This window comes from Triturus cristatus, chromosome 8 (genome assembly GCF_964204655.1).
Source record: "Triturus cristatus chromosome 8, aTriCri1.1, whole genome shotgun sequence".
Classification (NCBI taxonomy): domain Eukaryota; kingdom Metazoa; phylum Chordata; class Amphibia; order Caudata; family Salamandridae; genus Triturus; species Triturus cristatus.
The window spans coordinates 1,101,722,212-1,101,745,513 of record NC_140591.1 but is presented as its reverse complement, the minus strand read 5'-3'; the positions used below and the strand labels follow the sequence as shown (position 1 = coordinate 1,101,745,513).

The following is a 23,302-nucleotide window of genomic DNA, read 5'->3' as shown; positions in this document are numbered from 1 at the left end:
TTCATAACCATATCTAGATATATAGGGGGTCTGATTTTCCTTAATCCATGATGGAGGCAATGGTGGGTCAGTTTTAACCCTTGTCAGGCTCTGATTTGCTTTTATTTTGGTTTATAGTCATCCATCATATTATGGAGATTTTAAGACTGTGATGTATGTAGCAATCAATTGTAAAAGGCAACTCCTTAAGGCACATCTCAACAGCTTATGCACCATATATTTACTGTGTTATGTATTTGGCAAAATCTCCCCGGTGCAAACTACTTGTGTGTCTCATCCACTAAGTCCAAAGGCATTGAGTGCAGCTTGACTCAGTATTGTCATGTTGAGATATGTTGAGATATGCCATCCACGCTATCAGATACAGGCTCATACGAGTCTTGTGAAACTGCCAATTGATTTCTTAAACACTATGTTGAGATCAGATCAGTTGCAGTTATCTTCACTTTAACACTGTTTTTATCATGTATTTTTTTTATCACTGGGTGATGATTTTTGAAAGTATTACATCAGTGAGTAAGTTTAAGCATTTCCGCTGTGCCCTTGTTACCTTGTGTTTTTCAACATGTGTAGCTCGGCCAGACCTTCCTCTCTAATCTCAATTTATGCATGCCACGGCAGTGTCAGTTCGTTTAACTGGTAATGCCAGGCATGTTCCCCCACTGAGTAATCCAGTGAGTTTCCCATAGTGTCGGTCAGCGTTTCACACATTTCTTTAGCTCATTTGCTGCAGCACAGTCACTAATCACCATTTAGTGTTGTGTAAATTCTTTTACGGATGAAGTTCTCTTCTAACTTTTGTCAGTTTAGGATCGGGTCAGTCTGAGAGAATTCAGCAAGCCGCCATTTTCCTGGGCCCCACCACACCCCCAACTACTACATTCCTTTGACTTTTAACTTGGCTTGTTCTGTTATGAGTTGGAAAGTGAGTCCATTAAACTACTGTGATATATTAGCCATGTTTATTATGGAGATCTGCAAAACAGTTATCTTGTCTAGGCTCCACGTTGTTTATTACCGCAAGTGCCCCGCATTTAATTCTGTTGGATTGTGGTACACACATGAATGTATTTATTGCTTTTGCTTACACCCTTAACCCCATCTCACCCCGCGCTGCTTAGGTTTGATTTACATCTATTGTAAGTGTTTGGGACCATGGAGAGACATTCTTTGGAGAGTAAAAACTAGTGTGTTATTCTGTACCCATAGTTCTCCCATGGTATTTTGTAATTAAAGAGCATTTTCTCAGTGTAAGCTTGAATACTATACAATACCCACCCATCTCTGTTGCAGCTTTATTTGTAGTTGTGAGGCTCCTTTTCCTGTCATTGACCTGCAACCATGGTCGCTGTTAATTTATGCTTTATAAATTTGCAATTTGTTCTTACTTTTTCTGGGTTTATTTGGTAAACGTACATTAACTGTTGCTGTGCTGTATACACTGCAGTGTTCTGGTGGGGTTGCTTGGTCTTTGGAGAAACATGTATCATAATCCAAAGGGATTTCAAAGTTAATGTCCATTGTTGGGTATCACTAATATGGTGATCAGTGATATGGTGATTAGATTTCATTATAAGGTAGCATTTTGATATGCAGTGTTCTCTGTGCTTCTGTGGGCCCCTGTGGTGCTGTTGTTGATATGTTAACCTCGTGAAGCACCTATGCTGCCTTTAAACAGTGCTTTCTCAAAGATGGTTGAAGATGTTCAATTTTTTACTGCTGCCTTGTAAGACACAAACTGCATTGCAGCAGCAAGGAGAGATCGGCTTAACTCTTGCCTGTAGTTGAGTCCCATGTTGAACTGTACATTATTCAACAGTTACTTGTCAGCCCACCTTGCACAAAGTGGTTTTATGTGATGCAGGGTTGGTAATCCTCAGCACTGTTTCTGCTAGGTCATTGTAGGATAAAATCTTAAATCTGCAGTTGATTTATTTCCGCTTAGGAAATGCACACATATGACAGAAGACAAAGAAATGCATTTGTATTAGATTTGTGTTTGTTTGACTTGCTTTTTAATAACTCGCCATGTCTCCATTTTACGTTTCTAGGACTTTGGTAAACGGGGTGAGATCCATGGATTTGATGTGAATCTTGCTCCATTGCGCAGCTGCACTTTTTGCAATGCATGATTTGCTAGCACATGTTTCTAGGTCTGCACAACACTATCACTAACATTGGTTTTCGGGTGCATTTAGCTAACCTGGTGTTTTAAGTCAGGGTGCCAGACTGCCAGGCAAATCAGGCAGGAAAGCAAGAGGAGCATCTGGGCAGTTGATCATTTTAGCATTCTTATTTTTCTCTCAAATTTAGTGGAGTAGTATCCTAATTAAGGATATTCGACTGGTTTCACTGTAGCACCGAGTTTTATTGGGAAATGTGGCCTGTGTCAGGAAATGTATCCAACTCATCTGAAAAAAGTACTTTATTAAATGATCTTTATCTTTCACAATTGAGATTGTATATCTTTATATGTTTTACACTAAAACCAGTTGGAGTACTCTAAAAGGCTACTTATGCTAAATTTGCTGCCCTAGTATGTGTGGTACTTCACTTATGAGGCTTGATAAATAGTGTGGTTTGTGCTTTTTAGGGCCGTTCAGAGACTTTCCGGTTTTGCCTTGCTGTTTTATTCTAAATTCTCTGCACCCATCACTGGTGTTTTTTTCAGACTGTAACTCCCATTCCTTTTCATAAATGTAATGCATGTAAGCATGGTGGCTATAGGTAAGGTGTGAACAGTCTAGATTATGTCAATATTTATTTTATTTCACTTTATTTGAAAATGGGATAACATATTCACAAGAAATGAGGCCATCAACCAAAACCTATGCAAGGAAGTTTTACAGTTGAATTCAACAATCTCGGCTCTGTGCTTCAAACGTTTCCCATGGTTTTAGTTATCCTTTGGTATGGTATGGTATGGAACAAACAGTGAAATGTTACCTTTTTGCATGTAAATTAACACATTTGTGGGAACTCTGGGGGAGCAAACTTTCGTAGAAGTGCAACGAGTTAAATTCAGTTGTGGGTTCAGCACACCCTCTTAACTTTCTCGTTTGACTCACCTCTTTGTCTTTAATGACCCATACTGTACTCAACTGCCCTTAAACATTGTGTGCTTTCAGCCCAGACAATGAGGTATGCATAACCAATTTGCATTTAACACAAATGGTAAAACATACTAAAAGGTATGCCTGCAGTCTACCATGGTTGGCAGGGCTGAGTCTCAAACGGTGCATTACACAGTGTGGAGAATTGGTATAGTCGCCTCTAAGGCACTGATCTGTTCTCTCTCCAGGGTAAATTTTCAAACCTTTATCCCAAATTTTCATAGCACCATTCGTAATCTAATCTAATATGCACTAATACATTACTACCAATACATTTTGTATGATTGCTAAGTAACACACTGCTTTATGCTTGATATTTTTTGTCTAGGAAAAGATTGTCCCAAATGCACGATGCTAATCGATAAATGTTTGTTTGTTTGTAAACCTAGAGTCCAACTCACAAATTGTTTTGCATGTGCAAGGTGAAATTTCACTTAGAAATGGCTTGATTCAATTGTGCAAATTCACTTTTGTAATAAAAGAAGTGGATTTGCTCACATTGAAGGATTTACACATGACTTATATTACAATTGTATGGTGTAATATTACAAATATGTAAATCTTCCCCAGCGAGGCAGGGGAAATGGGTAGAGTTTTGAGGGCCTTCGAGTGCATGGATAGTCTGAAAAGAAAATTACATTTGTGGGTGTTCACAAACTCGTGAATGTGGGGGTATTCATTAACTTTTTCATGACCCACCCCAGCCTAAAAATAGAGCAATATATATATGCCTGTCAAATGGAATAAGAAACCCCTCTTTCTTAAGGTTGAAATTGGAAGTGAATCCTCCTCAATTGATTGGGTCATAGAGGAAGAGATAGCAAATGTTATTTTGTATAAAAATGCAATTGCATTAACGCATTGACATTTTCACATGCTCAGTTGCACACTATTTAGAGGTATGTATATGGAAATGTCCTTGCATGCAAGTAATTGCGAATTCACATTTTTCTAGGAGCACTCCTGGAATCCTGTTCCAGGTTCAGAGGAGTGTGCTTGGAAGCCTTTGTGAATTCAACAAATAAGTAAATCTACACCTATGCGACAGTGCAGATTTACATATTTTTTTGAGGCTCGTGCCCCTAGAATTTACTAATTGCCTGGGACATATGTGGGTAAATACAAGTGCTAATTTTGTACACTTTATTTTTCAAATAGTGCCGTAACCTTTTATAATAAACACTTTAATACACTCTTTTCACAGTTCCCAGCAGTTAACCACCCCCAATCATTGGAAAGAAGATATCTAGGAATTATAAGTGGTGTTTTGCTTGACCTTATGAAGGTAAGAAGCGATGCTTTCTCTTTGCAGCGTGTTAGGGTCTGAGCTGTGTGATCATGTTTGTCTTAATATGCAGGCTTATTTCTTTTTCGAAAAAAGTAAAATAACTGTGCTATGTCCCCTGAATATTTTCTAATTTCCAAGCATCAATACGGTCAATGTTTTACTCGATAAAACATCTCAGTATATGTTTTTCATACATGGATTAAATATATGAACACTGTTAACTGGGTAGTTTCCATTCTGTAAGTTGTTCTATATATAATACTCTTTATTAACACATTTGGTTAAAATGAGATATTAAAAAACAACATGTACTGGTTGTGTGAAGTTCCCTGATATCACCATAACATGGAATGCCACACAGTAAAAATTGTCAAGATTCCAGACTGTCAGTTGGAATACCCATAGCCTGACAAGCAGGGTTGACTGTAAAGACACTGCCCCTAATGAATGTGTGCTCAACAAATACAGGATCCAGTATTCGGCGTGACCGGCAGCCATTTACCCATGTTTAACACTACTGCGTTGATTTCAGATTCAGCTCAGAAATTGAAAGTGAGTGTTCTTGGCTGCTGTTAAAGGAGTTTTGCTGTGCTCATCCATACTCCCATGGCTCATTGATTCATGTTTTGGCTCTGCCTGGTCAGACCCAGCGCCTAAACATTGTGTCTGTTGATTCTGGCCTACATGAAATCTTAGTAAGTGCCAGCGCAGGAAGGAGTAGTGTTCCCCACCTACGAACTGCCTTTAGGCACAAGCAAGAATCCGTTTGGACTAGCAAAAAAAGCGAAAAAGAATCCGTTTGGACTATCTCAAACGTTTACTCTCCGCGTGATCGACGCAAACACCAAATTATTGGTGCTTACTGCGCGACTGGCTCAGGTGCTACTTTCCTCTTTGTAATATCAACTTAAAGCGCCAATGTATGGCTCTCTATTGGCTTCTACCATGCTTTGCTTTGTTCCACAGGAGTAATTCGGGCTCAATCACATGTTGGTTGTTCAACTATTTGTAAAACTTTCTTGTAGCTTCTTTTGTCAATACAGCACAATTGCAGCTTCATCGCAGCAAGAATCGCTTTATCCTCGTTTCTACACGTTTGTCAGTAATTAGCATGCTTATTTTAAAAGGAAAAAAGAGAAAGAACAGAATAAATAACAATTCACAGAAAGACTGAACATCACTCTTTGTACCACATTGCTTTTCCGCTGTATATAGTTTTATTTTGTAAATTGAATTGTACATTAACTTTAATGGCGTCATTATGCAAAATGTCACACCACAGTCACACTTTTTGGAGGAACCTTGAAATTCCCCGAGGATTGAGGTGACTGGAAAAGGTCTTTCAATGCCTAGCTAGCTTGGGGAAACAGAAGGCTTAAGATACAGACGAGATGGGAAAAAAATCTCTTATGCTATTATTTAGTCACTGAGGGCCAGAAAGTGCACCTTGGAACCACACGTAACCATATCTTTTTGTTTGCTGCTGACATTGAGTATGTTTAGAGTCAACTAGTTTTGCCAAGATTCTACCCAGATTCTCTACTGCATCCACAACGCTCTAGTAGCACTGTACTCAAACCACAGTTACTGCGGACGTTTCCACTACATCCAGTACCTCCAAATTCAGTACGCTTTGGACATCTTTAATCAGCACCCTGAACACGGAAAATCCATAGCACCAGGATGGGAGGCTTTACTCTCATTTTTGTAGGCGTCCCACTCTCTTGTGAAGAATAACAACATTGCACCAAACTTTTAAACTGAGAAAGGATTGGTGGATGGGTTGTGGTTTATTTACTGAACCACACCTTATGATGTCGAGCATACACTGTTATCTTATGTTATGTAGAAGTTATAGAGCCCGCCTACACCAAAAAGGTTTTTTGGCGCTAAAGTAATAAGAGGCAGAACCTAGCAGAAAAATTGGGCATAAGCTTGTATAAAGAGCCTAGCTTTTAAAAGTTTCCTAAAACACACTTTGACTATAGAGCCGATGTCATGGGGTAGAATTTTCCATGTGTGTGGAGCCATCACTGAGAATCTAGCCCCACCCAGCCTCTTTCGTTAACATCTTGGGGCAGTTAATAGGCTCAAATGGGCCGAGCTGAGATAACGATTGGGGGTGTAGTGCTGAGTACCAGAGGACATAAAGGTCAGAGTTTTGTTGTGGAGAATTTTGAAGATGATGCAGCCTGTTTTGAAGATAGTGTCCTGGGTAATTGGAAGCCAATGTTGCTTTTCCATCAGAGGCTTAGTATGGCAATGTCTAGGTTGACGAAAGACCACTCGAGCTGCCTAGGTTTGTGCTTTTTTCAGCATACGATTGAGGCAGATTGGAAGTCCCAGACTGAGGGCATTTATATAGCCTATCTGGGACATAACTAAGGCAATGATGATTTGGATGACGGCTTGAAAAGTAAAGTATCTCCTGCTTTTCCTAATTCTCTAAAGTTGGAGAAAGCACAAGGAAGTCACTGCTCCTATCTGTGGTTTCATGGTGATATCCTAATCAATTAGGATCCCAAGACTTTTCACAGCTTTCTTGGGCAGGGGGGGTTGGGCTCCATTTCGGTGGGGGGGCGGGGGCAGAAGGAGGGATTCCATGGATGGAGTTTATTTTTTATAACAACAATTTCCGTTTTCTCAGAGTTTAGCTTCAACTGATGACTGTTTATCCAGTATATAGCACAGTGTTTTGGAAAAACTCCCTGGATTCCACCGTATTATCAATGGTGAAAGCAGCTGCATATCATCAGCCTAGTTGTAAATCTTCACCTTCCGTTGCTGAAGAGCGTGTATCAGTAGGAGAATGTAAAGTCTAAAAAGATTAGGGGATAGAAAAGATCTCCGTGGCACTCCAAAATTTAATTGTAACTTGGATGTACAGAAAGGAGAGAGGCGGACCGATTGACAATGATCTTTAAGAAAAGATTTCATCCAATTGTGGGCGGTAACCTGCAGGCCTGCTGCCTTGACACGGTCAATCAAAATAACATGGTTGGCCATGTCCAAGGCCAATGATAAGTCTAGTAGTACCAGTACCTCTAACTGCTTCTACTCTCATATCATCTACTACAGAAAGGATGACTGTTTCTTTTGAGTGAGCAGGAGAAAGCCAGCCTGGGGGAGGGTTGAGGAAGTTAGAATCCTCTAGGAAGGACATTAGATGCTGAGCAACATGGGTCTCTTATAGCTTTGCCAAATAAGGAAGTAAAGAGATTAGTCAATAGTTTTTAAACGATTTTTTAGAAGAGGGATTACCACAGCCTCCTTAAAGAAGTATGGGGCCTTGCCCTGGTTTTGTTGTAGGTTGAGGAAAGAAGTAGCTATATTGGGAAGAAGAAGAAGAAATATGTTTTTCTGAATCCATAGGGGGGACAGATTTCATTTGGGGAACCTAATGTAACTTTGGCCATCAGATCCATGAGATGCTCTTTGCTAATGTCAGGGAAGGCCGAAAGTGTCATGGGATTTATTTCTTCCGATGGGGTGACATTGGTTGATAAGCTGGAGGGAATGCTGTCTTTATCACCTTTATTTTATCAATAAAAAATAAATTCAGGGCATTACAAACATTTTGGATGGGAACAACAGGTAAGGTTACTCTATCTGGATTGGATAGTTCTCTGACAATTTCAAAGATATATTTTGTTTTATTTTCTTAGTTTAGAATTTTATTTGAGACACAGGTCGATTTAAACTGCACAATTTGTTTTTTGTAGGTTTTTAAGTGTTAGGCGAAAATCTGATCTGATCACAAATGATGGATATAAAATTAAATGTACATTTATTGACAAATGCCCACCCTGAACAAACTGCAGTTTTAAATCCATAAAAAGCTTCTTATATTTGAGTAACATTTCTTCTGATCACAGCTATTAGAGCTAACATCATGGAGGAAGGAACTTTCCACCTAGCACACTCTTGGTATTAGTAAGTGTGTAAAAATTCATTTGACCTGTTTTAGGAATTTTTGTCAAATTTGTGGAAGTTGCAAATGAATGAACCCTGACTGAGACAGTTGAGTATAGGCAGAAAAAGTATCACAGGACAAGAAAGACCTATAACTGATGTGCCATTGTGATATAATAAGAATGGAGAATTCTACTGAATACTAATTTAGCAAGTCAGTAATCTTGCATAGTTTAAGCCAATACGATTTCAGTGCTTACACATGACATACTATATGCCAGTGAAGATGCATAGAATGATACCCGTCACAGCAAACAGATGCCTGAAAGGCCTACATATCGACATGCCCTCTGAAACATTTGGAAATCAATCAATCAATCAGGAAATTTATATAGCGCGCTACTCGCCCGGAGGGTCTCAAGGCGCTTGGGGGGGGGGGGAGGGGGGGTCTGCTACTGCTCGAACAACCAGGTCTTGAGTTGCTTCCTGAAGGAGAGGTGGTCTTGGGTCTGGCGGAGGTGGATGGGGAGAGAGTTCCATGTCTTGGCTGCCAGGTAGGAGGAGGATCTTCCTCCCATGGTGGTTCTTCGGATGCGTGGAACGGCGGCGAGGGCGTGGCTGGTCGATCGAAGCTGGCGGGTGGGAGTGTAGAAGTTCAGGCGGTTGTTGAGGTACCTGGGGCCCAGGTCGTGGAGAGCCTTGTGTGCGTGGGTGAGGAGTCGGAACGTGGTTCTCTTGTTGACGGGGAGCCTGTGCAGGTCTCTCAGGTGTCCGGAGATGTGGCTGTGACGGGGGATGTCCAGGATGAGTCGTGCGGAGGCGTTCTGGATGCGTTGGAGTCTCTTCTGTAGTTTGGCTGTGGTTCCGGTGTAGAGGGTGTTTCCGTAGTCCAGTCGGCTGGTGACAAGTGCCTGGATGACCGTCTTCCTGGTTTCGGTGGGGATCCATCGGAAGATCTTATGGAGCATGCGTAGGATGTTGAAGCATGAAGATGAGACGGAGACTTGTCTGGTCATCGAGACGGAGTAGTCCAGGATGAAGCCCAGGTTGCGTGCGTGGTCCGATGGTTTGGGTGCACTGCCCAGGGCAGGGGGCCACCAGGAGTTGTCCCAGGCGGAGGAAGATGGTCCTAGGATGAGGACTTCCGTCTTGTCTGAGTTCAGTTTCAGACGGCTGTTCTGAATCCACTCGGCTACATCTTTCATCCCTTCGTGTAGGTTAGTTCTGGCGGTGGCTGGGTCGTTGGTGAGGGAGAGGATCAGCTGGGTGTCGTCGGCGTAGGAGATGATGTTGAGGTTGTGTTGGCGTGCGATGGCCGCGAGGGGGCTCATGTAGATGTTGAAGAGGGTGGGGCTGAGTGAAGATCCTTGTGGTATGCCGCAGATGACTTTGGTGGCCTCGGATCTGAACGGGGGGAGGCGGACTCTCTGGGTTCTTCCGGCGAGGAACGAGATAATCCACTCCAGAGCCTTCTCTTGGATTCCGACGTTGCTGAGGCGTTGTACTAGGGTGAGGTGGCAGACAGTGTCGAAAGCTGCGGAGAGATCCAGGAGGATGAGGGCCGCTGTTTCCCCGTTGTCGAGCAGGGCTCGGATGTCGTCAGTGGCTGCGATGAGGGCGGTCTCGATGCTGTGATTGGCACGGAAGCCGGACTGCGAGGGGTCGAGGGATCCGCTCGTCTCGAGGAAGGCGGCAAGCTGTCGGTTGACGGTCTTCTCGACGACTTTGGCAGGAAAAGGGAGGAGCGGGGTGGGGCGGTAGTTCTTGAGGTAGGTGGGGTCTGCTGAAGGTTTCTTCAGGAGGGCGCTGAGTTCTGCATGCTTCCAGCTCTCCGGGAAGGTGGCGGTGTTGAAGGAGCAGTTGATGATGTCTCGGAGTTGGGGTGCGATGACGGAGGCGGCCTTGTTGAAGACGTAGTGGGGGCATGGGTCGGTTGGTGATCCGGCATGGATGGTGTTCATTGTGTGGATGGTGTCTTCGGTGCTGACCAGGTTCCAGGCGCGGAGGGTGGTGGTGTGGTGCGTCGGTTTGGTGGTTGGGTGCGTGGGCTGTGTGCCGAAGCTGTTGTGTATGTCGGCAATCTTGCTGTGGAGGAACGAGGCGAGTGAGTCGCAGAGTTCTTGCGAGGGGGTGATGGCATTGGTTTCGGCGCTGGGGTTGGAGAGCTCTTTGACGATGCTGAAGAGTTCTTTGCTGTTGTGTGAGTTGTTGTCTAGTCGTTCCTTGAATGCTGTCTTCTTGGTGGTGTGGATCAGCTGGTGCTGTTTGCGGGTGGCGTGCTTGAGGGCAGTCATGTTGTCTGTAGTCGGGTCTTTGCGCCAGGCTTTCTCAAGGGTGCGGCAGTTCTTCTTGGAGTTCTTGAGATCGTCGTTGAACCAGGAAGCCTTCTTGCTGCCGGGCCTGCTGGGATGGTCTTTCAGGGGTGCGAGGTCGTCAGCGCAGTTGGTGATCCACTGTGTGAGGTTGTTGGCTGCTTGATTGGGGTCCGTTGAGCTGGCGGGAGGATTCTGGTTGAGGGATGTGGAGAGCTGATCAGAGGTGACCTTGTTCCAGCTCCTACGGGGAACCGGCTGCGGGTGATGGTGAGTCGTGGTCCTTCTGAAGCTGAAGTGGACGCAGCTGTGGTCTGTCCAGTGGAGTCCGGTGGAGTGGCTGAAGGCGATGTCCTTGCTGGAGGAGAAGACGGGGTCAAGCGTGTGTCCGGCGTAGTGGGTGGGGGTGTTCACCAGCTGCTTGAGTCCGAGGTTGGTAAGGTTGTCTAGCAGGATGGTGGTGTTGCTGTCCTTGTTGTTCTCCAGGTGGAAGTTGAGGTCCCCTAGGAGGATGTAGTCAGCGGAGGAGAGGGCGTGTTGGCTGATGAAGTCTGCGATGTCTTCGCTGAATTGTGTGCGAGGTCCTGGGGGTCTGTAGATGAGGGTGCCTCTGAGTGTGGTCTTGGGGTCGGTGTGTATCTGGAAGTGAAGATGTTCGGCGGCTGTGAGGGTGTCATCGGAGTTGGTTGTGATGCGGATGGTGTTCTTGTGGACGATGGCGATGCCTCCTCCAGTCTGGTTGACGCGGTCCCTCCGGGTGATCTTGTATCCATCCGGAATGGCGATGGCGATGTCGGGCGCTGAGGAGGCGTTCATCCAAGTTTCCATGAGGAAGGCGACGTCTGGAGATGTGGTGTCGAGCAGGTTCCAGAGTTCCACGGCGTGCCTGTGGACTGAGCGGGTATTGAGCAGGATGCACTTCAGGTGGTTGCTGCTGGCGCTCGGCTTGGCAGGTGTGGTGCCGGTCCAGATGCAGGAGAGTAGTGATACACATAAGATTCCAAATTGTGTAACTGTGGTTTATTTATATTCATTACAACACGAAAGTGGGATTAAGGGAATCAGGAATTTCATTGTATCTTCTTTGCTACTGGGCATTTGGATGCTGGCAGCGGTAAAAATAGGAAAAGAGACACCAAGCCAAGTGCAATGGCTATGTGATCTAAAGGAATGTGTGGTGACATAAAGTGCAGGAATTAACAATTTCCTAGCAATCATGAAGGAAAGTTTCAATTTTATTTAGGACACGGAGGCGAGGATTATGCTCTTTTTTCTTTATTTCCTTTCCAGCAGCTTTCAATTAAACAACTCAAAAAATATCTTTTGCATGATGCACAGGGTGAGGGCCCACCACAATCCACCAATGAACAGTCCATGATGTCCCCAAAGGTGGGCTTCCCCTGGATAACTTCATCTTTCTTTACTGCAACCATATCGCCAACCCATTTCCATTATTCTGTTTTGGAACCATCAGAATCTGCAAGAAGCCAGAACAAGACAAATGAACCTAAACCTTCCTAATAACGCAATTAAAGACAACAGACATACCAATCCAAGCAAGTTGCAAGACAAGGTTGGTAATACTCATACCATCATAGAGTAAACAGAGACTATGCAAATACTCGTATGGCTATGCACAATTCTAAATATCCTTTACTTTGAAGAAACAAACAAGTGATACCTATACAATACGCTGTGAATGTACCAAAGAAGATTCCAATACTCTACAACTTCCCTGGGTTGGGGCAAGTATCTCAGGAATCTTGGGCGGGAATAATCCTCCCCTCCATGTCATTAATAGAATTGAAACTTTCCTTCATAATTACTAGGAAAATGTTCATTCTATGTCAGGACCGGAGGCGAGGACTATGCTTGTTCAAAGCTTTTCCACCACCAATGACGCCCTATCAACAATTCCCTTAAAATAGAACCTTTTGAACATAGAGTCCGAGGACCAGTCCGGTGCATTGATAATGTCCTCCAGATGATCTCAGAGGGCAAAAGCTTTAGAAGCCATCCTCTTCTAACAGAGTGGGTGACATATTGAGAGATGTCAATGGCCCCTTCTTGCATGACCCAACAGATCCAACAAGTTATGGTGGGAGGAGTGACCACTTTGAAAGGTTTTCTGAGAGAGATTACCAATTGACATTCCCCTGGTGAACGGAGCTCCTCCGTCATGCTCTCGTAAGCCTTGAGACAACAAACCACACATAACTTGGGGGGATTGTTGAAGGCAGGATAGGACAGCACTTTGGAATGTACTTGGTCTGCCGAGAGATATGGAAGGTGACCCCTTGCAGGGTAAAGACCCCTCCTGAGATATCCAGAGCTCGCATAACAGACACCCTCTCACATGACACTAGGCACAGAAACATGGTGAGTTTCACCGACAGCTCCTTACATGACAAATACTTATTGTGTTGTCAAGAACGGAAGAGACGTAGGACCTTATAACATACCATAAGGTCGAGCAGCTAGGTCCCTCACAGTAACTTACAGACCAACGGGTGTTCGCCCACCGAAGGCCCATGAACGGACATATGCCCAGCCGAGATAGCTGACCTATAGGAGTTGATAGTATGATAGGCCAACCCCTATGATGCTAAAGAGGACAAGAAAGTCACAATAACGTGCACTTTGCACCCCATGGGATCCAGGTCATTTTGAAGACACTAACCATTGACGATCCCTAACGTTTATTTGTACCGTCAGCCCATACTGCTGGCAGGAACTCCTCAGCTTCATGCGATAAGCCTGGGATTCTTCTGCGATGCCGGAAATCTGCCAGGCCATAAGAGGCATGCGCACTTGCAGGACTAATATGTGGGGATTGGCTTGGAAATCCTGCAGGATAGTCGGATCGAGGGGCAGAAGGATTGGAGAATCCAAGGAAAGTTCAAGTAGAACTGGAAACTATACTTGAGATCTCCAAAAGGGTGTGATCACAGTCACTTTTGCCTGCTGCCTTCGTACCGTTGCTGAGAGTCTCATGATCTTGGTGAATGATGGGAAGGCATATCTAGTCTCAAGAGACCAATCCTGGAGGAAGGCGTCTGTCGCCGTTGCTAGATGGTCCAGCTTCCAACTGGAGTATCTGGGCAGTTGATGGTCCAGCCGTGATGCAAAAAGGTCTGCTGAGAACGGGCCCCAAAGAGCATTCAACCTCTTGAAGAACAAGTGGTGCAGCTGCCACAGACTCATGTACGACCATGCCCTGGAGCACCAATCCGCTATCACATTGGACACTCCTGGGAGGTATTCTGCTGTCACTGAGATGTTGTGGGACAAGCATAAAGTTAAAACATCTTTGGCCAGATCCGCCAAGACCTTGGACCTGGTACCCCCAAGATGATTTGTATGGCGTACTGCCGATACATTGTCCATCTTGAGGAGGACACTGCTGGAGATTCTATCCTTCGTCCAACACTGAATGGCAAATAACCCTGCCATCAACTCTAGGCTGTTGATGTGATGTGGCTGCTCGTCTGCGGACCATTTTCCTCCTGTAAAGGAGTCACCACATTGTACTCCCCATCCAGACTTGCTGGCGTCGGACTCTATCACGATGTCTGGGTCTGAGCCAAATATGGCTCGTCCATATCACGCTTCCATTTGATCCAGCCACTATCTCATCTCCACCCTCACCTTGACTGGTAGGGGTACGTGTTCAGAGTACTGCAGGTCCTGTGTGAGATGTAACGCCTTGAGGCGTTGGAGTACTCTGTACTGGAGCGGCCCAGGAAAGATCGCCCGTATTGAGGAGGACAGAAGGCCTACCACCCGAGTCACCTGCCTTAACGAATTAGTGGATTGTGCCAGCATTCTATTCTGTTCCTTGCGGATCTTGACCACCTTCCTGGAGGGGAGGCTTAACGTCTGTGCTACAGAGTCTATGATGAACCCGAGGAAAGTCATCTGCTTGAACGGCACTAGGAGAGATTTCCGTTCATTAATCACAAACCCTAGGCCCTGTAGAAGATCGACCACAATCTGCAAGTGCTGTGCCAGTCGCGACAGCATTGATCCAAGACGAGGAGATCATCGAGATGGATGATGAGGCGAATTCCTCTCGCCCTTAGGGTCAACACTACTGGCTTGAGGACCTTGGTGAAGCACCAGGAAACCGAGGATAGACCGAAAGGTAGGGCTCCATACTTGTTTACCTGGTCTTTCCACCTGAACTGCAGGAATCTATGCCCTTTAATTCCAAGCGCACCATCAATTTGTTGGGCCAAAGGAGGTCATGCAGAGGATGGATCCCCTCTATCTTGAAGTGGCGGTAAACCAACCACTGATTGAATTCTCCCAGGATTATCACCGGGCGTTGGCCACCATCCGCCTTGTCCACCAGAAAAATGTTGCGGAGGAAGCCTTGGGGTGGAGGCGGGAGATGGCAGCCATGCCTTTTTGCAGGAGGTCCGCCACCTCCTGATCTATCAGACTGACTTGATTGTCTGCAAAATCCAGCGGGCGAGGACAGGACTCTAGGATCAGGGATCCATAAAATTCTAGATGAAATCCCTTGATGGTTTGAAGGACCCACGCATCTGAAGTAATTTGTCCCCAATAGTTTTCGAACTGTGTCAACTGGCCTCCCACCTTTAGAAGGGGAAATTAGGAAATTCTCACCTGTTGTGGCATGGAATAGCCATCTGTAGATGCCTCTATTACTATGCCCACGGTGACCTCATCGCTTTTGAAAGATTCTCCTTGCTTCGACAGGTCTTGGAACTTCTTGAATCCTCTCCGAGGGCCCTGCCCTCAAAGCGCCCTTTGCCATGTCCGGCCCCAACAAAAATTTGAGGGTGAAATATTTTCTTTATGGAGGCCTGTGCCTTATCCAAGGAGGTGAACGTGGCTACGAACGTACTCAGCTTTTTAATGAACGGCTCCCTGAAGAGTTCGCCCTGGGCCACGTGACTGCCTCGGAGGAAGCCAGGTCCCCCAATTTGGGGTCAACCTTCAAGAGGAGGAAGCGACACCTCTCGGTTGAGAGAGCTCAATTTGCGTTCCCCGAAAAGATTATAGCACGCTGCGCCCAACTTGAAACTCGTTGTGGGGAAAGGAGAGTGCCTGAGGCCTTGGCCTTCTCTGCTAGCTCCAAGCGTTTAGTAATAGGGCCAGAAATGTCCAACAACTTACCATGCCAAGTTTCCAGTAGCAATCAATGCCCTACTTTGAGTCCCTAATATATTTTTGGAGGAAAATGGCCAATTTTGGATCAATCTCTGGGGTTATTGCCACCTAACCCGGACATGTGGGACCACTCCGCCTAAGGCAGACTCTGACCTCTTTTTCTAGGGGCCTGTGGAGGTGCCATGCAACAAATTTTGAAACCTTACTGGAAGGTGCCCACTCTGCCGAGCAGGGGCGCAAGAGGTCCTCAAGGAAGTTTGGGCAGCATGTCAGAGGGATCCTCTGGGTCAGTTGTCTGCTCCGCAGGGGCCGGTACCAAGGTGGGGCGCCACGGCCGGGAAGGGCTGGCCTTGTCATATGAGTCGCTTGGAGAGTCATCTTCCTCTGCCTCCAGGCCTCGTGGGGGAGCTAAATCGATCATATCCAACAAAGCGTTGCGCATGCCTGAGTCTGACCGAGCCAGGAAAGCTTTTTGAGGCACTCAAAGGCCCCCAAATCCATCCCAGAGTCATTCATGCGCTTAGGGGCACGTTTCATGAGAGGGGTGGGTGCTATTTGAGACTGGGAGTTCTGATAAGGAAAAGCTATCTCCATAATGCGCCACTCAATGGGGCCCAAGCCTGCAGCCACTGCCTGGCTGGATGGAGGCATCTAGCGCCTCACAAAACTCGTCATCTAGAGACAGGGCTTGTAGGGACTCCTCCTCTGTATACTGCTCCTCCATGCCCCCAATTTAGTGTGGAACTGTAATGCCAAAGGAGCAATGCGATGGGGGCAAGAACCACAATGCAGACCCTTGAACTCAATAATATGCCAAACTCCAATAGGGAGAAAGTTTGGGCAGCCTGAGGCAACCTCAGGCAACGGATCGACGACTGTGCCAACACTCTTGCCCCAATCAAGAAACCCTCAAACAGACGCACCGACAGGAAAGCCATCTGGTTTACCGCCTACCTCCAAGCACCCAAGCAAGCCTGCCGAGGGCTCGAGAAGAAGTGGCACCACAAACAGACACCGGACAGCAATGCAGCCCTCAAGAGCGCCATCCGCGGACACCACCAACTCATCCGAACCGCCAAAAGGTCCTCCTTCAAGGAATACATCGACAACAACGCACACAACAGCAAAGAGCTCTTCAACATCGTGAAGAAACTCTCCAACCCCAGCTCCAACTCCAACGACATCCTGCCATCACAAGACCTCTGCGACTCCCTACCCACCTTCTTCCAACGCAAGAAAGCAGACATCCACGACAGCTTCAACAACCAGGCCCCCCTGACAGTCACCGACACCTCAGACTCCCCGCCCCCCAGCCACACCGACCCCCTGCTCTCCTCGACCCACGTCAACAACGACGACACCATCATGTTCAACAAAGCAAGCTCCACCATCGCACCCCATCTCCGCAAGATCATCAACAACTCCTTCGAGACCGCCACCTTCCCGGAGAGCTGGAAGCACGCCGAGATCAATGCCTTACTCAAGAAACCCAAGGCAGACCCTAAGGGCCTCAAGAACTTCCGGCCCATCTCCCTACTCCCGTTCCTGGCGAAAGTCATTGAGAAGATTGTCAACAGGCAACTGACCTCCTTCCTCGAAGAGAACAGCATCCTGGACTCGTCCCAATCCAGATTCTGCAGCAACCACAGCACCGAAACAGCCCTCATCGCCGCCACTGACGACATCAGGACGCTGCTGGACAACGGCGGCCCTCATCCTCCTGGACCTTTCAGCCGCCTTTGACACCGTCTGCCACCACTCCCTACTCACACGCCTCCACAACGCAGATATCCTTGACAAAGCCCTGGACTGGACCACCTCCTTCCTCACCGGCAGAACCCAGAGTGTCCGCCTCCCTCCTTTCCGATCAAAAGTCACAGAGATCATCTGCAGTGTACCCCAACGATCGTCCCTCAGACCGACACTCTTCAACGTCTACATGGCACCGCTCGCCAACATCATCCGATCGCACGACCTCAACATCATCTCATACGCAGACGACACCCAGCTGATCCTCTCGCTCACCAAGGCGCCCACCACCATCAAAACCAACCTCCACAAAGGAATGAAGGCCGTCGCCAAATGGATGAAGAACAGCTGCCTGAAACTGAACTTGGACAAGACGGAGGTCCTCATCCTCGGCTCCACCCCCTCCGCCAGGGACGACTCATGGTGGCCGGCCACGCTGGGAGCTGCACCAACGCCCACTGACCACGCACGCAACCTGGGGGTCATCCTGAACTCATCGCTGTCAATGACTCAGTAAGTCAACGCCGTCTCCTCCTCTTGCTTCAACACCCTCCGCATGCTCCGCAAGATCTACAGATGGATCCCCACCAGAACCAGAAGGACGGTCACCCAGGCCCTCGTCAGCAGCAGACTGGACTACAGCAAGGCCTTCTACGTGGGAACCTTGGCCAAACTCCAGAAACGACAACAACGCATACAGAACACCTCTGCACGCCTCATCCTCGACATCCCCCACCAAAGCCACATCACATCCCACCTGAGAGACCTGCACTGGCTCCTTGTCAACAAGAGGATCACCTTCAAGCTCCTCACCCACGCTCACAAAGCACTCCACAACACCGGACCAGCTTACCTCAACGAACGACTCACCTTTTACACCCCGAACCACCAGCTTCGCTCCGCTGACCTCACCCTCGCCACTGTCCCCCACATCCGTCGAGCGACCACCGGCGGCAGATCTTTCTCCCACCTCGTCACCAAGACATGGAACACCCTCCCCATCCTCCTGCTGCAGACCCAGGACCTGCTGACCTTCAGGAGACTTCTCAAGACATGGCTGTTCGAGCAGTAGCAGCTTCCCCCCCCACCACCCCCAGTGCCTTGAGACACTCACGGGTGAGTAGTGCGCTCTACAAATGCATTGATTGATTAAATGATTGGGCTTAATATCGGTAACTAAATAGTTAATATTTTGCCTGCTATGAGCGTGTGAAAACAATGGGCTTCTTCCCTGGGCTGACTCACCCTGCTCTTACCGGGTGTCTGGGACGCCCGGGCTCTGCGCTTGACAGCCAGAAAGAGGAAAGGAAGCACGTGCCATATAGCGCCCGGCTGTGCAGTTCAAATACATGCGTCTGGGCTTCCAAGCGGCTTTAGCCGTACACGCTCCGTGGGGTGCTGCCTGTCAGATCTCACTGAAACTGACAGCAGCTCTTCGTCACAGGCCAGTGAGACATGCACTCTTGTAGTGCACCCTGTAGTCACCACTGGTACACACCGCACCAATGCGCTCAAGGCTTCAAAGGGGCGCCGCAAGCAGAGCGATGACTACGCTCCCATGGCCCCAATTAAACCAGTGGTGAGTTAAGTGATAAGGGAAAATGTGTTCTTAACTGCTGGAAGCAGGAAAAGAAAGAGGAATTTATCCAGGGGGATTCCGCCTTTGTGGACATCATGGACTGTTCATTGGTGGATTGTGGTTGACCTTAACCCTGTGTATCATGGGAAAGATAGTTTTTGAGTTGTTTAGTTGCAAACTGCTGGAAAGGAAATAAAGAAAGCAGAACATAATCCTCGCCTTCGGTCCTGACATAGAATTAAGCAGAACCAATCCATGCACACAACCCAGATAAATGAGTAATAGGGTATATGGATTGGTATGGGCAGGTTGTCAGTGCCTAGGAGGACGAGTTGGATGATTACAGCAATTGTGATAATAACCATAATGTTTGAAGACTGTAGAAAATAGTGGGTAATACAATCTTATTTGCAAATTAATATGAGAATAAGAATATGTGATAATTCTTCTCCAAAGTATTGTTGATTGCTGTGTTTTTATCGCCAATGAATAAAGATTTAAAAGAATTATTGTACACTCTACCACCAGATAAGATGATCAATATACAACTATTCCGTTTAAAAATTACTATCATTGCCCACCATTAAGGGCCTGAGTAGCTGTGAAATGTTAATCCTTTTCCAGCTGTAAAGCTCCTTTTTCCAGCCTAAATGAGATCATATATTTTTACGTTTTACAACAACAGGGTTACTAAGTATTGCAAATGCAGACATTAAAGGTCAGTAAATGGCAACATATGTGTAAATTTGCACTCTGCATGCAGTTCCCTAATACGCAGTCATTAACCCAGCATTTGTATGGTAACGTTGGGAAGATAGCACATGGAAACGATAATTTTGGTGTGGAAGTACAACCTTGCCATTACCATGCAACATATGGTTGACCCCCCCTATTTATTTTTGAAGTATTTAATAGAGAAAACTTGGCCCTAGGGTGTTGGAGCGTTTTTTTAGCTCTAACCGTTAGGCCACATCTTCTCCCTCAACGACTCATATATTCAAAAATCTTTATTCGTCTTGGTTGCTGCTTGCATGATTATGCACAAATCATATCATCAGAAAGGGGAAACAGCAAGCACGATATTCCGCATAAATCCACATATGTTAAATAAACTTGGTGCAAGTACCATCCTGCACATGTGATAATTTTTCTCAGTACTTAAATACAATACATCCGTCCCCTAGTCTTACATCAATAATAGCATACCATTTCTTCTCCATTGAAACTATAACTCCCCACAAAACTCCCCACTCACATCGCCACCCCCTGTACTTTCCACACATCTACTTCTGCCAAATGCATACAAACTGTGATATATGCCGGAAGTTAATGCTGTTTAGCCACCCATTGGGGGGAACGTCCCCAATTGTCCCACCTATTTTTAAAACCTTTATAGCATGAGTCACAGTGAGCATTCTTTCCCCTTAAACCTTGCCACCATCCCTCCCAACCAGAATGGGAGACCCTCTATGTGATCCACTCCATCCAACAGGGCAGCCAGTGTCTGAGTCATCATCCCCATCATCCCTCCTCTTGTGCCACATATGTGCTTCTTCCACCCCCACCCATTCTTATCATATCCTTTCTCCAATTCTGTATTGAAGTTGGGTGCGGGCAGAGCCACTGTATCGCAATACGCCTCTTGGCCACCACAAGGCCCAGAGTAACAAAGCGCCTGCTCAATTTTGGGGGGGGTTAGCTGGGAGTAGTCCCAGCAGGCATTGTTGGATTGTGGTTGGTAGCTCCCATCCCGCTGCCAACTTAATGTGAGATAGCACCTCTGCCCAGTTTACTACTATAGTAGTACATCACCAGACCATGTGAACGAAATCAGCCCCATCTTGACCGCATCTATGGCATGCAGAAGGCCTGCTAGGATAAGCAGTGTGTAGCCGCTGTGGAGACAAATAGGGCAAGTGTACATAGTTATATTGTACATGTTTGAAACAAGGGCTAATAAACACCGCACTGACTGACTCATGTCATTTTACACAATCCTTATCAGACATGGGTGCATCAAATTCCCGCTGCCATGTGTCTTCCAAGCGAGTGTTTTCACAGGACGGTCTGCCTGGAGCGCCCTGTATATATGTGTTATGTGTCTACAGCCTCCAGCTTGGGATAAGATTGTGACCAGGGTGGATGAGGGTTTAGGGGCCTCCGGAAACGTCAGCCACAGTTGCAGAGCTGTTGCTGCTATCTTGACGTATTGAAAAATGTGCCCGCTTCCAAGTGCGAACGTCTCTGTGGCGTCCTGAAGCATAATAAAATGGTCCCCAGGATATAAATCAGAAAGCATCCTGCAGCACCCTTTTTCCAGTTATCTATTGACAGTTTGCACAATCTAGGCAGAAGGGCGCATCATCCACAAATCTAAGTCTGGAGCATACGGGGTTTGCCCCAACACCCTCCTTACCTCCCACTCCCAGAGTCGATACATGAGTCGAATCACATGGGGCATTGTCTCTGGAACATTCTTCCCCCGTAACAATAGCTTTCCCAGCTGAAGCCCACCATGAGTTCCCACCAATAAAAGACCTTTCCCAGTTGTCATCTACATCCTAACCAGTGGACAGCATGTTGGAGCTGGGCTGCCAAGTAATACCACTCTAAATCAGGGACCTCCTTGCCCCCACTCCCGCTTCAGGGTTGCCAATCCTATTCTGCACCGTTTTCCTGCCCAAAGTAAGTGGATCAAGTGACTATCTGTCTGAAAACCTGACGAGGAACCTTATACATAGCACCCTGGAGCACATACAAACATCTCTGCAACACTATCATTTAACAAAGGCTATCGTACTGATGCAGCGGAGTTTACCAGCTCTACACATTCACACACACAACACTCATTTGGGCCCATATACATTCATACACGCAATGAGCTGGCAAATACCCACTGGCCATCCATTTTATTTTACCCTAGGAAACCCTTATACCAGTATTCTTACCATTCCTGTCTCCTGAGTAGATGCACTTAGAAAGATCTAGTAGTAGATTAGTATAGGGAGGAAAGACAATAATGCATTTAACTTTATTTTAAAGAACCACAGACACAAAAGGAGTTTTAAATGTGTATCTGAATTAATAATTTAGTGAGTCAAATCAAAATACACATGAATATACCAGAAATGTCCATCAGGAAAATAGTACAGTTAGCTTATAGTCAGTTTGCATTAATAAATTCTAGCACTGACCGCACCTGAGGAGAGAAAGGACAGAGAGCAAGTTCGGAGCATTTACTGTACAGATATATTTACCTAGAATGGTGTGAGGACCACGACATCAGAGAGTCAAAGATTTAGGACAGGTTTGGGACAGGGAAAGGTGACCTCTTCTAGTGCAACACCAGCGTTACACCACTCACTGGTGCTACTCTCTCCAGCTCGGGCACGTCCGGACCCCTTCCTAGATGTGCCTCCTCGGTTGTTCCGCACATTTTCCCTAGTGTTGGATTCTTCAATCAGATTGCAGCAAAATCGGGCAGCATCTCAGCATAGCATCAGCATCTCAGCATCAAGTGTTTCTAACTATCTATAACTTACCTCTGTTATACCAAATTCAAGTGTATGATCCACCCCCAAACGTTTCAATTCCATGTTCACCCACAATTTTGATTTGGCCAAGCAGTGGGGTGAGGACATCACACCATACCAAGTGCAATACTTTTCTTTAGTCTATTGTCTAATTCCCCGCCCCTTAATTTTAATACCCACAAGCTTTATTCCCACAGATATTTCATATGTGGATCGTTATGTCTAATTTACAGTGTTTCTTCTCCTTCCTCTTGTAGAGTCAAAAGTTGGGTTCCCATGTCATTGCTGGGCTTGAGTTTGGCAGCCAGTCAATTTTAGTACACTTGTTCAGAACAAGCAGACGTTTTTACGCATGTGTAGAAGTCACACGGAAACAGAGACGCGGTCACCCTCCAAGGCCCAAATGGGAACTATTAATAAAGTCAAAGAACACATTAGAATACAAACTTAAATTAATTCACTGTACACCACTTACTTCTACTCTAACCCCATGTACTTAATAAATCTTTTGCATTAATAGCTTAGTAGAACTTGCATGGGTTAGTTTCAGCACAGCATGTGCGTTAGTGCATTATTTTAAAGCGGCCATTTTAGAAGCTACTGCGCAGCTGCAAAGATTCCCCCCAAGCGAAAGAAAACTTCATACTACGTAGATGTAGTAGACGCATGCGCAGAAG

At 46.2% G+C, this 23,302-nt stretch overlaps 1 protein-coding gene across 4 annotated transcripts in view; it reads left to right on the top strand.

The window, feature by feature from the left end:
- Nucleotides 1-23,302, top strand: part of CDKL5 (cyclin dependent kinase like 5) — a 1,167,948-nt gene that overhangs the window by 925,091 nt on the left and 219,555 nt on the right. For all 4 annotated transcript variants that reach the window (XM_085622653.1, XM_085622651.1, XM_085622652.1 and 1 more), the window contains exon 11: nucleotides 4,318-4,398. In XM_085622653.1, coding sequence (XP_085478779.1) covers nucleotides 4,318-4,398 — 81 coding nt within the window. The remainder of the gene's footprint in view (nucleotides 1-4,317; nucleotides 4,399-23,302) is intronic.